The following is a 13918-nucleotide window of genomic DNA, read 5'->3' as shown; positions in this document are numbered from 1 at the left end:
CAGAGGTCAAGTTTCACCTTTAAGGTTTAATGCAAGGAGCGTGTGTCAAAACAGGTCAATCTGGTGATTTATTTATTATTAATGGTGAGAAATTCTGCTGTGTGTGCGTAGATAGGTAACAAACTTCTTGCCCTCTTCAGTATTATAAGGTTCATATTTTCATGCTGACAGACAAAAGGCAGTTTATTCATCCAAGTCATGATGAGCTAAAACTCGCCCGCAGTGGAGAAACAATTCCATGAGTGCTAGAGTTAGATAGATAGATAGATAGATAGATAGATAGTTCCTCTTAACACTCTCATAATGCCACCAGGCAGAAAGCAAATGCGATTACAAGACTTAATCTGGCCTGTGTTTGCTCTAGCAACAGCTTTTGCCCTCTTCTTTAGCCCCAGTCGGTTCAACAGTGGTCATGTTGTTAGTAATTGAAAAATCTAATTGTGCCGTAGTGCAGGATAAGTGCATCTAAGCGCTGCACCAACCTCAGTCACAGCCCATTTCTTTAATGAGCGCTGCTATTAGAGGGAGCTTTTTTCTACCTCATGCTGCTTCCAGTCTGGTCCTCTGAGGTTTTCTGGCCCTGTTTGCCCTACTGACCAGCCTGCTCTCCATCCGCACACATGGTTACATTCCTGACTTCTAATGTGTGGTTCACAAAAAGTGCACAAAAGTACAGTTTCTTCGTCTTTAACCCATGGAAAGTTACATTAACAGCTTTCATTTATGCTGGTACCAGTGATGCACAGGATCGTGGAAGAATCTTTCTAACTATTGGTAAAATTGGAGAGGAAATTAACTATTTTCATAGTTCATGTCATTCAGGTCATTTATCAAGCAGAGATCTCAAATATGAACTCTGTTTGAAAACGTCACTTAGGGCTCTATGCACTAAACAACTAAGCGCTTAACCTGAACGATAATCAATGGCAAAAATAGACTGATGAATGCAGTTTTTGATGCACAGCTCCCAACTTTTTATGTGTGAAAAATTCTCAAAGTGACATCTTAAAATTGCAGTCCAGAACACAAAAACTGTTCATTTACTGTCGTAACTGATGAAAAGGCAACAAATCGTTACATTTCAGAAGCAAATGTTTGACATGTGCTTGAAAAATAACTGAAATGACTAATCAGTTATCAAAGAGTCACTGATTCATTTTTTTCGTCCGTCTTCATCGACTAATCACAAGTGTAAAGATCAACAATACAAATTTACACATTAACCAAAATGTAGGCTAAACATTTTAAAGTGTTAAAAATATTAATAACTACAAAGAAGAAGCTGCTTGCTTTGGTTTGGACTTTGTTCCACAATCCAATCCATCTCATCTTTTATCACTCTCATCAACCACAGACCCCCCTCACTGCTCCACCATGTACACCAGCCTCCGCCTCACTCTTCCTTCCTTCTCCTCAGCTCCAGGCCCCTTTATGTCCCAATCAGCTGGAGGTTCCATTAAGCCTCAGAAAGCCAAGCCAAGCCTCTGAAAAGCTCATGTTCCCCCATAGAGACTGAATGTAGAAAGAGCGAGAGAGAAGCTGGGGAGGGGGGAGCAGAAAGTGATTTTAAGAGCTCCTTTAAATCTGTCTCGTTAATGAGTTGTCTTCGCCATGGCAACGTCTCTTTTTTCGAGGGTTTTGCACTCCACATGCGTGGATGGATTAGGATGAAAGACAAAAAAGAGGGAAAAATGTAGAGAAAAGGGAAACTCCAGCCCCTTTTCTTTGCTTGCGAACCCGCAGGAGAGGTGGTGACAGTTTTAGTCTAATTTTGTTTGTTTATTGCAGGAGCCACATTCCCCGACTGTCGTTAACCTTTTTCAGAGAACTGTCTAGGATGACACTAGAAGAGCACTTACAGTGTGTGTCAGTTGATGCACACTCTAACCACAAGGTGGCGTTATAATACAGAGGAGCAGAGGGACTCATTCGTCAGGTGACAGTGCAGCATCGTTACTCCTTTTAGTTTTAAAGTTTATCACTTGCGAATCATCAATTTTAACCGACTTTAGAGCGCACACAATGAAACACTTCAGTGTGTGAGACCACATTGATCGGATTATGGTAATTACCAAACATAATTACGTTCCTGTGGATTAATTGCCTATCAGACTGAACGTATCCATTCATCCACACCAAAAAGAGACACACGAGGTGTCATGAGCAATTTAATTTGGAATAATGGCGGTCTTAAATTTAGGGAGTATTTGATCAGGGAGCTGGTCTCGTTTCCCTCGGGGCACATTAGGAGGGCGCACTGATTGCATCCAGGAGAGGTCTGCAGTCCTCTATTAATGCCTCCATCCCTTTATTATTGCTCAGAGGGGACAGAAGGGGAGGGAGGGTCGGAGAGATAGACAGGGAGAGGAGAGGGGGAGGCAGAGGGGGCGGTTTATTAAATAAGGAAGGGGGAGGAGGATAGAGGGAGAAGAGGGGTTGAGTAGATTTTGGAGCGCTGCTTTTTTTTTTTTTTTTTCCTAGACGAGGTCTCAACATAGGATTATCAATTTAGAAACCCAGGCTTAGCAAGTCCATGTGTGCTCACACACACACTTCTGCATAATGCATCGCTGAGTCTGTTTGATAAGTCAGATGAAACTACCAATCACAGGGTCTCATTCTCACTGTGTGTGCGTACATCTGTGTGTCTTTTACAGATGAAACTGATCCACATCATCCTATGATCACTAAGCCTGCACTGAGACATATTTAACCCAGTCTGTCTTCACCCCAGGATTACATCTGTATTACTATAAAAGAGACGCATTATTACAGTATAGCATTAATGTGTCATGAGTCTGATGATGGTGATCAGACCATAAAGATTTTGAGGATTGGAGCACTTCCTGGAGAATTTGTTATATGTGCTCTTTAGAAGGGATACATGTATAAATAAAACTTGAAGGAAAATTCAAAGAAGGTCTCTTTGTAAACAGTCAAAATGCCTTTATTGTCATGGTACGGACATTTTGGACCTAAAAAAACCCCAAACTTCTAAATAAAGACTTTGTCCAGTTACAGGAATCTACTACTTGTTGTGTTGCAGCCTAGAGACAATGATGAAACCCTATTTGGAAAAATGTAGTAAAGATAAAAGCTTTGGTCTGATAACTGCTTGAGCTCAGTTGCATTCAGCATTGATGATTTGGTGGCAGTGGTTAGTCTGGAGCCTGGTGCTGCTGTCCAGCCACAATAAGATGACATCGGACTTTACGTATCATGAGTTTTCAAAGTTTTTTTTTTAATTCTAATCATTATCCCTCATTGTTATCTGTATATCTTTTCATACAAGGCTCCATTTTGTGCTCAGTGTATAGGCTTCAAACGCACAGTACATGTTTTCTGCTATTGGGGTTAGTTATATGATGTTGTGAAGTGGGCTGGGATCAAGGGAGTTGTTGGTGTAAGCAATCGCCACTGCCGATGAAAATCTATCAGACGTGACTCAGTCAGAAATGTTGTCAGATGAGTTAATGTATAACAGTTTGATTCACATTATACGTTTAGTCACACTTGCTTACTTCCTTCCACACCCTGTGACTCTGATCATCTGATGTCTCCCAGGAAGTTAAAGCGGCAGGGTGACTAAATGAAAATCATTTGTCTGAGTTTGAAGATTGAAACGTGTTTGTATTTGAAACAAAGTACAGTAATCAACAAAATGTCTATAAAAAGATCTAGTCTTTTTCAGTGATTATGATATCTTTTGAGTTCTCGCAGCCAGGTGAGTAAATTTCCACAGCCCCCCTAACAGAATATAAATACGTAATGTTAATTTTGAACCTTCCGTCATCTTGTGTGTTGCTGAAGTTGTAACAACCAGTTAATAGAGAGGAGATGTAAATTGGATCGTTGTTATAGGCCTGATGAATGGTGCCAAGTCCGGTCATGCAGTGTAAATGTGTTGGTTAATAACAACAATCAATGCCACGCCACCAGACCTCGCATCCGACTTCACATCTAACCTCCTGATTGTGCCCCTGCCTCCAGGCTGATCGTCTTGCTCACTTCCTAAATGAACCGTCATTGGTCAATTGATGTATTTCTGATCGTTGATTGGGTGGTTTGGTGCTGTGATTCCCCTCTTCCCCCTCTTCAATTGACCTACTGTAGTTGCTGATGAGTGAGGTGCAATGTGGGAAGTGGGTCAAATGGGGTAGTGTTCAATTTCGCTCCAGCGGTGGAAGAACTGTAGATAAACATGCATGCACACATTGTAGCTGATATGGCTTTAACCCACTTCCCACTGGGATCCCTGTGTCTGCCCGACACACATACAGCCGCAAACACATGCACGTACAGCTTACTCCAACTGTGATGCAGGCTAGCCCCAGGTGGCTTGTTGCTTTGTGCCCTTGAGCTACTGGAGGCACTTAACCTAAATTAGCTCAGTCTGTCTCTGTGCCTCTGTGTCGAAATCAGACAAGACCCTCTCGTCCTCAGTGTGAGATGAGCACTGGGGGTCAGTGTAACAGCAGAGGCACTGCTTCATGCTCAAGTGCTACGGTGTAAAATAAGGAATATCTGTCACCTCTGCTTTCTGTTTTGTTTTTTTGTTATGACCGTGCTGATGTTTCAAGCCATCCATTTTTTACAGCCAATTGGAAATTAAACTAAAGCTGCCGTTTTCATGGTGAATCACTCTTGATTGGAGTGTCAGCTAAATGGCTTCAGTGTAAAACGTGCAGTGAAATATCGATGGTGCTAAATCATCTTGTTAAAGCAGATGAAGTCATATTCCAGCTGCTACCTATCGATTCCTGTCATTGTACCAGCTTGGACATTATTCACATCACACTTTTAATTAAGCCAGTTGTGAGGTTCATTCATGGGGCTTGCACATCTAATATTTTAGAAACACACACACACACACACACATTCACAAACACTCAAAGTGAAATCGGTCGACGACCACAAGCAGGACATTCCACAGTGTGTCGTATGTGTGTGTTTGTGTCAGATTTATAGCATTTTATGTGTGAAGTTAATTATAAAATTGGATTAATGATGGTGTGCTGCCATTGTGCACACACACACACGCACACACACACACACACACACACACACACACACACACGGGCCCTTAGGAGAGAAGAGCAGACAGCGTTGGTGAAGAAATGTAGGTCAGTAAAAGCAGCATGGCAGCCAACATATGTTGTGTGTAATGGGATGGATGTGTGTGTGTGTATGCATGTGCATAATAAGTTGTGTGTGGTTACATGCTTGTATGCATATTGACTATAGGCTCATGCACATGTGATGTCTATATAACCTATATGTGCAGAAACAAAGACACAGTAAGGATAAAGGGTAGATGAATGCAATATAGTAAGCTGGACTTCCTGAAAGGTGATGTATGATTAGGTCTGTTGTCTGTTGTCTTTATCAGCTGCAGGCACACACTGACACATGCACAGTAACATTTACACCCATACTTACAGAGTGATGTCACCCTGCTGTAAGTCATATGAAGGCACAGGACCAGTGAGACACACAAACTCACTTTGGCCTTGTGGTTATTGATGTGACGGCACCTCTTGGGGGTCCGCTGGAGAGTGAGAAGGGCCAGGAGTCAATATAAGTGGAGACAGTTTGGCTAGATGGTAATGGCTCTTAATGTAGTCTGGGGGCTGCCAGGGGTCCGTCTTTATGATACTCTACCAGTGGCTGGATGGATTTTTCCACCGGGAAATTATGTTATGATAGCATGTCGGACATGTATTACACCTGCAGAGCCAGAGTTTAGAGTAGCAATAGCTTTGTGTAGTAATTGAATGCTAAGAAAACTGCTGAATTGATTTTAAGCCGGGGTCAACACTGAATAACTTCCCTGTCTGCTGTCTAGCCACAGTGCTGTTTAGCTGTGGCACGATACAAACATGGAGACATGGGATTTCAGATGAGAACTGATTAAACAATCCTTTGCTGTTAGTTTGAAAAAACATGTGTTCATTTTAAAATTCAGGTAAACTCTAAAAATAGGCTTTTACATCACTCTCCATTTCACACTCTATTTTGACTAAACACTGCCTGAACAGAGACAGATGGAAAAGTATTTACACGCCAATGTCAAAATCTACGACACCTTACAGATTAAGTTAGTGTGTTCACAAGGGTGTCATGAATGAGTCGATTCCTGCCAATCAGAGCTGGAGCTGATAAATAGCTGTGACTGTTAATGTCAAGTACCATACCCTTTTCCATCCAAGACATAAGCCAGATGTTAGTGAGTGTTATGCTAAATGCTAAATTCAGTGTGCGAAGGTGTGCACAATTACATGCTGAGGTATAGTCAGTTTTGTAAGTTTAGTGAGTTAGCATGTTAATTATCGGTAACACTGAATAAAAAGTAAAACAGAGGTTAGGATTATGGTTATGAGTGGCAGGTTTTCTGTTTTCAAACCAATTATTGGACAAATGTTGCTCTCGAAATGGCACGAGTCAGAGATCACCAGACTTGTTAGAGTTCATGCTGAGGGGAACACGAATGTATGTTGCATAAATTGTCATTAGAATCTATCCAGTAATAGCAAAGAAAATGAAAAAGTGGAACTTAAAAGACAAAAACAGGGGAGTATCAGAGGTATTTGGACCCTTCCTCTGCGCACAAACGATGCCTGTGCCAAATTTCATGGCAATCCATCCTATCTAAATTTCAATCAGGACCAAATTTGTGGATCAATCAGGACCAAATTTGTGGATCGACTGTCTGAAAAACAAGCGACAAATGTTACAGAGACAGAGGTCTGTTTCTGTTTCATTTTATTGTCCTGCCAGCCTCAGGGGGGGCGAAGTGTTGACAGACCCGTGGGGTTAGTTTGCATTAGATTTAAAGCTCTGTTGCCAGGGGGGAATTGACGGTTAGCTACAAATCCATCCTGACACGGATATAAAACGCCTCAAGTTAGCAACAAAACTGCCACCCTCTCTGAAGGCACAAAAATCTCAGGCGTACAAATCAGCCCACTCGTAAATTAACAGCATTTAAACTCCCTGCTCAACCAGCGTTAACATTTTAAGTGCGACCCAAACTTTATTGTACTGAAGCTAACATTGGGCCATAAAAGTTTGCTTGTTAAATGAATGCATAGGAAGGACTTATTTAACGGTTGCACACCTCCTTGTCAGTTTGTGCCCTTCCAGCTTTCAGTTGACTTTGCCTTTTGTTTTTAAGGCTTGTCTTGTTTTGGCTACCATGCTGAGGCACAAAGTCATGCTCAACAGTGTTTTTCAGCACAGATTAGACACTAATGCAGTCTCGTCTGTCCACATGCTCAAACAGAGGTACATGCATCTGCTATCTGTTCTCTCTGTCTTGTCTATCTCTTTTATCCTGGCTTGAATTTCAAAGGGGGTCGGTAGGGAGCGCCTGGGTCAGACGCCAGGGGAGAGAAAATTAGGCATGACCGCCAAGCCTGCTGGGCCTTTGTATATGTGTTTTTTCTATGTAATATCAGTTGTTATTGAGTCTCTACCGATGGATGTTTTACATTCACACTCCATCTATCTCTCGCTTCTCACTTTATCTGTTCCTGTGCCCTCCACCCAAAACTTTTCTCTCGCAGCCGCCTTTATCTCCCTTTTCTTTTGTCTCTCTAAACGCTGCCTTTTCTATCCTGCCTCGCATCGCTACTCAGCAAAATGGCTCGGCTGCTCCCACCGCATCAAAGTCTCTTTCAACATTTTGCGGATGCAAACTTTGCATCTCTTTCTTCGCGTCCTTTGTGCCAGAGTTTTGGTTTTGATACCATCTCCATTTGTTCCTCCCACATTAGTATTGCTCTTCTTTTTTTCAAAGACATTTCTCTGATTCACACACATGTCAAGCTGTGTGAGAAGAGCTACAGGGTGTTTGAACCGAAAACAGCAAATACAAGTGTGTGTGTGTGTCACCACATCAAGGCTAGCATATGCACATGCATATGCTTGTGAAAAAGAAAACACGCACGAAGATCAGAGGCTGATTCTGTCAGTGACGGTGTGTGCATGCTCAGGGCGACGTTTGCAGTGTCTCAGCCGGACTTGAGGATTTTTCTCATGGATCACAAAGGAGGAGCAGCCTATAGAGGGAGGCCCCGCTGCCTTTTCATTGAGAATAATAAACCCTGCGTACTCACAGACGCACTCACAGAATGCAGTGATTTTCATTGCTGACTTGAACTCACGTAAAAATCTCCCCAGTTCACGCTGGTTTTCTTTCTTTTTGCTTTTTTTTTGCTTTTTTCACAGGGACCTTTAACTGCATTGAAATCACATTCCCTTTATATGTACCAAGCTACATTTCTTCTGCACACACTTAAACCTTTTCACTATAATGACATGTTTCGAGCCACTACAGTAGGTTAAAGTACTTTTTGCCCCCTTCATTCTGACCTCTTTTAACCCCTCCATATTGTGCATGTAATCATGCAAATGGGCTCATTGAAAACCACCAAAAACAAAGACTTGTCTTGTCAAACCATTGACTTTCTGATGGTAAACAGGGCGGGCTCTGCCGTCTGCAGCGACAACCCAAACTGAGTCATTGATTGGCGTGTTTGTTGGGTGATCTGTGTGTGTGAAGGCAAGTCATTTGTATGTGCACTTTCCATTATCGGAGGGCAGTTATGGGATGCAAGATCATCTGTGTGAATGTATATGTTGTGTGTCTGCGTGTGTGTCTGTGTGTGAAGGAATCCCAGCTGCTTCAATAGAGCAGGTCAGACGGAAGGACAAGGGGGTGAGGGAAGGAAGGAGGGGGAGGAGGAGGAGGAGGAGGGTTACCCAGTAACTGAACTGCTGAACAGACAGAAGTTTAACAGAAGAGAGACAGACAGAGAGAAGGAGAGACAGACAGGAGGGGCTGAGAGAGAGAGAGAGAGAGAGAGAGAGAGAGAGAGAGCGAGCAAGTGTTTGGTGTCAGAGAGGGGTCATTCAGGAAGTGCCGGAGCTTAGTGAACTTGTTTGTGTGTTGCGCGGGAACTTTTACCTCGTGCTAAAATCATTAGTGCCGGAAAAACAGTCATCGCAGCTTGTTTACTCAGCCTCGCCTCTCTGTCACCTTGGTTTCTGTGTGTGTGTGTGTGTGTGTGTGCGTGTTATTTTTGAGAGAGAGTTGTGTTTATTCAGGAGTGACTTTGAAGTTTAACTTTGCTTAGGTGCCTTTTTTTTTTAGCGCTCTAAAGAGTTGTTTCCTTGAACTTTTTCGTATCAGCATCACCAAAACACTGCTGCTATTACATTTCAGCAATACTATATTCATGCCATATCCTAAATCTTGTGTGAACGTGTGAAAAAACAACCATTAAATGACAAGAAATGCTCATTTTGTAAAGAAAATCCTGCTTTTAAATGTTGCGTTTGATCACCATACTGCAGTACTACGTCTGCTCTCTCCCCCTCGCTCTTTGCTGATAGATTATTCATGCCTTGCTCTATATCTGAGAGAATAACCAAAGCGATCGGGTTCCCATTGACCCCTGGTGCTCCGCTTTCATTCACAGAGATGTAGGGATGAAAGAAAGGGGGGAAGGGATGAGAGAGAGAGCGTGTTGCTCTACATGGTCTAAATTATAGATTTTCATTCACAGAAAAAAGAGAAAAGGGGGGAGGCAAAGGGAAATGTGACGTAAGGTATTTATTTATTCATTTGTCAGGGGTTTGTGGTACATTTCCCATTTGAGACATCCAAGCACAAACAATTTAGTTTACTTTTCAATGGTCTTGACATTTTTTTAATCCCATGATGTGCAAATAGAAAACATTTCTTGCTTGTATTCCCTTTTTCACAGGGCGATAATCTAAAAGTTGGGGTGTTTTGTCGGTGTCTTAGTCCAAATAGGCAATCTCACAACATCTTTTTTGGTTAGTTGAGTTGTTATTTGTCATCATTTTTGGAGAAAGTACACATATTATTATCCCCGCAGATGCAGAGTGTCCCAGTTTTTCTCACCTCACATTTTCCTGCTTATCTCCACCTTGCAGGTTTCCAAACCATGAAGGGGAAGGTGTACAAGGTCAGAGCGCAAGAAGAAAAAAAAAATGAGGGAGACGAGGAAGAGGGATAAAAATCAATACAGTCTAGATTACATTAGCCGTCATGAAAGCTCTCATGTCTGAAAGAAAGACAGAAGAAGCAGAGTGTGGATGGAGACAGAAAGAGAGCGAGAGGGATTTCACATTAGCTGATCAGGTAGAGTTGAGGGATTTTAGGGGGGGTCAGCTTAGCTCTACCTTCTTAAGTCCAATTAGGAAAAACAAAAGCTGAGACCTGTCAGATGGAGGGGGAGGTGTGTGTGTGTCTGTGAGTGTGTGTGTGTGTGTGTAGATGTCAGATTCAGGCACTTTGGGAATTTGAACGGATGTTTGATAGACTCCGATATCGAACCAGAGAGGGAGGTGTGTGCTTTGGGGATTGATCAAATGATAGAGGCAGGGCTGGAGGGAATTGCACTTCGGTCTTGGATAAAAACAGGCAAAATAAATAAATAAATGAATAGAAACTAGACTGTGTATGTGAGAGGTTTTATGTATCCGTGCCAGGTTGATGGGGAGATCCAAGTGAGGTGTGAAAACTGAACAGGGAAAATGACAAAAGGGGGGAGCAATGACGGAAGTGCAGGAGCCCTTCATTAGTCTCTCCTTTATTATCACTCTGCCACATTCACCCTTGAGTCTTAATAACGTCTGGTGCAACAAGACATGTTAATTTTTCACGGCACCCCCCCCCGCCCCCTTCCATTTTCTCCGTTGCTTCTCTGAGGGTCACTGGCTTTTCTCGCGCTGGATGTTTAACAAGAAGAGATAATCACCGTCTTGCCACAGGCCCGCATACTAACGAACATGTGATGAGAGCTTGTGCTCACGATTGCTTGATGTTCTCATCAGTTTTATTACCAGTATGAATAATTAAATGGCTACAAAACATCACAATTAAGCCAGAAAGCAAATTGAACGACTGTCGGTCGTAAAAAACAAGATATCTAAGGATGTTATTCGAAATACGGGACCTTTGACTTGTTGGATTTTGTCACATATTTTATTGTAGGTAATTGATGGAGAAAATAATCATGATCGTTTGCCAATATGTTTATTTTAAGGATTATGTCTGGGTCGTAGGGAAAGATAAAAGCCAACATCACCTCAGCTTTGGTAAACAAGATTTATTAATTGCATAACCGAGGGCTAATACGAGCAGGATAGCTTGTTAATCGTGTTCATAATAATCCCCGAGGTTTGTCGGGCTAAATAAGCTATTCCTCTGAGGTCCAAGCTTCATCCGCTGCGTCTGCACGCTTCCTTCATATGAACAGATGAAAGATTGATATTGTCTGGGTTGGGGTATATGAAAGGGGGGAGGCTTCCATTCTTCACAGAGGAAGGATGTATGGACGTATGGCTGAATGGACGGATGGCTCTAATCCGAGAGGTGGCCTAGATTAGAAGCCCTCCTTCGGCGGATAGAGTTGTTGACCTGTCTGTCACACTGTGCATACGTGCGTGTGTGTGTGTGTGTGTGTGTGTGTGTGTGTGTGTGGACACTGTCCTAAGAACAATAGGCTCTTTAACGAGTGATGCTGCTTTGGCTCGCGTCTGCACAAATGATCCTAATACTGTACGCGTGCCAAACGGTACGAGATGGAAGCCAAACGGAGGCTAGCGACAGAACGTGGAGACAGACTCTCAGGCTGACATGTTGACCTGAGTTAATCCTGAGTTTACCGTCACTGTCAGTGGGTCCATATTGCTCCTAAAGTGGGTTAAAAACAGGGCTCAAATGTATGATTTTTTTTTTTTTATTGTTGCCAATATTCAGATATTAGTTTAAATGCGTAAATGAGTGTGTTCATCCACTGTATTGTCTAAAGTCACAGCTTAACGGACGACTTTATGTGAACCCGTGTCTGTGTGGAAGCCAGTGATACGTTTTTAAGCCCTCACAGCAGTGTTTCATGAAAAGGAAGAAGAATTTGACATTTATGGAGGCACATTAGCCAGATTTAGAGCTCTGTAACTCAAGGACAAGAGCAGCCACAAATAACTGTGAATAGACACTTAACAGCGTACAGTAGGGTGATGTTAGTCAACAAATACACACACCGACAAATCAAAGCGCACTTCAGAGTCGGGCTGAAAGCTTCAGATGACCGTGGTCTGGGGGAGAGTAGAGGAGGGGGGAGGGATGAGAGGGGAAGCCTTTTTACCCACAAATTCAAGGATCACTTGCAGTCCCATTCAAGCTCTTGTTGCAGCCCTCCCTCCCTCACCCGCCTCCCTCCCCTCATCTACCATTCGCCTGAAAAGAAATACGGTCGCGGAGAGGAGGGAGGGGCAGCCCTGCCTTTCTGGGTGTGTGTGTGTGGGAGTAGGTGCGCGTATGCGTGGGTTTGAATGGGTGTGTGTGTGTGTGTGTGTGTGTGTGTGTGTGTGTGTGTGTGTGTGTGTGTGTGTGTGATAGATTGTGAGCGGATTGGACAATGGGAGGATTGTATGTGATCTATATTCATGTGGCACAGATTCAGTGGCCATGTGCGCACACAGCAGGCTAAGAATGATCAGACAGAGGAAAGAGGGGTTGATGGAAAACATCCAGATTTTTTTTTCTGGATTAGACATCAAAATTGGCCGAAAAAGATGTTTTAACAAACCATAAAATGGTTCTAAATGAGATAAAACAACATAAACGTCAGTTCTTGAGTGTGTTTTATTGTATCTAACGATGTTTCCGATTTGCATGACACTCAGCATGCAGGTGGAAGCAGCATCCTTCCTTGTGAAAAGCTCAACACGTTTCCCTTTTAAGGATGTGCGAGCTGCTCTTGTAGGGGTGGCTGATAGTTTAATTAGATGCACAGATACTCCCCAGATGAGTCTGTCGCCGAGGTGAAACCCGCTACACGCTGATCAGCTTGTGCGAGAAGCGTAGCTGAGTAGAAAGTCAAGGAAAGAAGACGGGAGCGACCGAATGCAATGAGATTCCGCTCTTCACAGCGAAATGGCATGAGAGCGCCTCTTCGTTCTAATAAAGCATGTTTAACTTTCAGCTATATTCCGAGCCCCGCTGAGGAAAGAAAGAACAGGAGGGTGTTAGAGAGAGTGGGACAATGTGAGAGAGCGACCGATGATGAGAAATAAAGGGAGAGGCAGCCAGAACTCCTTGGTAACCAAAGCACAGAGGAACAGAGGGGCCGGTCCTACACCCCTCCTGCTGTGTGTGTGTGTGTTAGTCTGTGTGTATGTGTATGTGTGTGTGTGTGTGTGTCTCCGAGGACTGGACCGCCTGAGGGAGGAGTGATGGTGCTGTTGATGGGGGGGAGTGGCGGACCGTGTGTGTGTGTGTGTGTGTGTGTTTGGAGAGGGGAGATAGGGGTAGAGGCTCATTGTCGGCGTGGTAGACGCTCACACTCACTCAAGCCGCCGTGGAGTGAGAATGTGAGTGGTGAACGGACACCAGCACTCATTCGTCCTGTCTTTTTTCGGGGGGTTTGTGCCTTGTAAGGACACTTTTTTTTTTTATAAGAGAGAGACGCACACTAAAGCGGAATAATGGTGTTTATCGGGACCTCGTTAAAATCTGTGATTAAATACTTCAAAAGGAAGGGTAAGATATGTTTACTCATATTCTATGTCGCCCATTAATGTGCCACGAGTTGTTTGCGCTGTTTTGCATAATATTGACAGGAGGTGTGAGTGTCTAACCTGATTTCAGTAGCCATTTTAAATCTCTTCCTTGAAGGTTTTCTATATCACAGGTGGGCACACGTCAGCTTTAACGATTTGAGTACAGTCTATGTAAAACTACTGTTTACCTGTGGGCTTTTAACTTCCACTGCCGATCCCAGAGACAACCCTCTGTTGCACCCTGTAACCAGGTAACCACCGAGCCAAGACTTCACAGAGGCAACGACTGCGAGCCCTAAATGACCTGACGGTATTTGTA

The 13918-nt window shown here is 43.2% G+C and overlaps 1 protein-coding gene across 10 annotated transcripts in view; it reads left to right on the top strand.

The window, feature by feature from the left end:
- nhsl1b (NHS-like 1b) overlaps window positions 1–13918 on the top strand; it is a 105080-nt gene that overhangs the window by 66219 nt on the left and 24943 nt on the right. For 2 of the 10 annotated variants that reach the window (XM_037086192.1, XM_037086189.1), the window contains exon 1: window positions 13364–13579. The exons of the other annotated variants lie outside the window; for them this stretch is intronic. In XM_037086192.1, coding sequence (XP_036942087.1) covers window positions 13525–13579 — 55 coding nt within the window. In that variant the 5' untranslated portion in view covers window positions 13364–13524. Of the gene's footprint in view, window positions 1–13363; window positions 13580–13918 lie in introns of those variants that run through there. 10 annotated transcript variants of the gene reach the window in all.

This window comes from Acanthopagrus latus, chromosome 22 (assembly GCF_904848185.1).
Source record: "Acanthopagrus latus isolate v.2019 chromosome 22, fAcaLat1.1, whole genome shotgun sequence".
NCBI classification, from domain to species: domain Eukaryota; kingdom Metazoa; phylum Chordata; class Actinopteri; order Spariformes; family Sparidae; genus Acanthopagrus; species Acanthopagrus latus.
The sequence above is the reverse complement of the archived record's forward strand: the minus strand, read 5'-3'. Positions and strand labels throughout refer to the sequence as shown.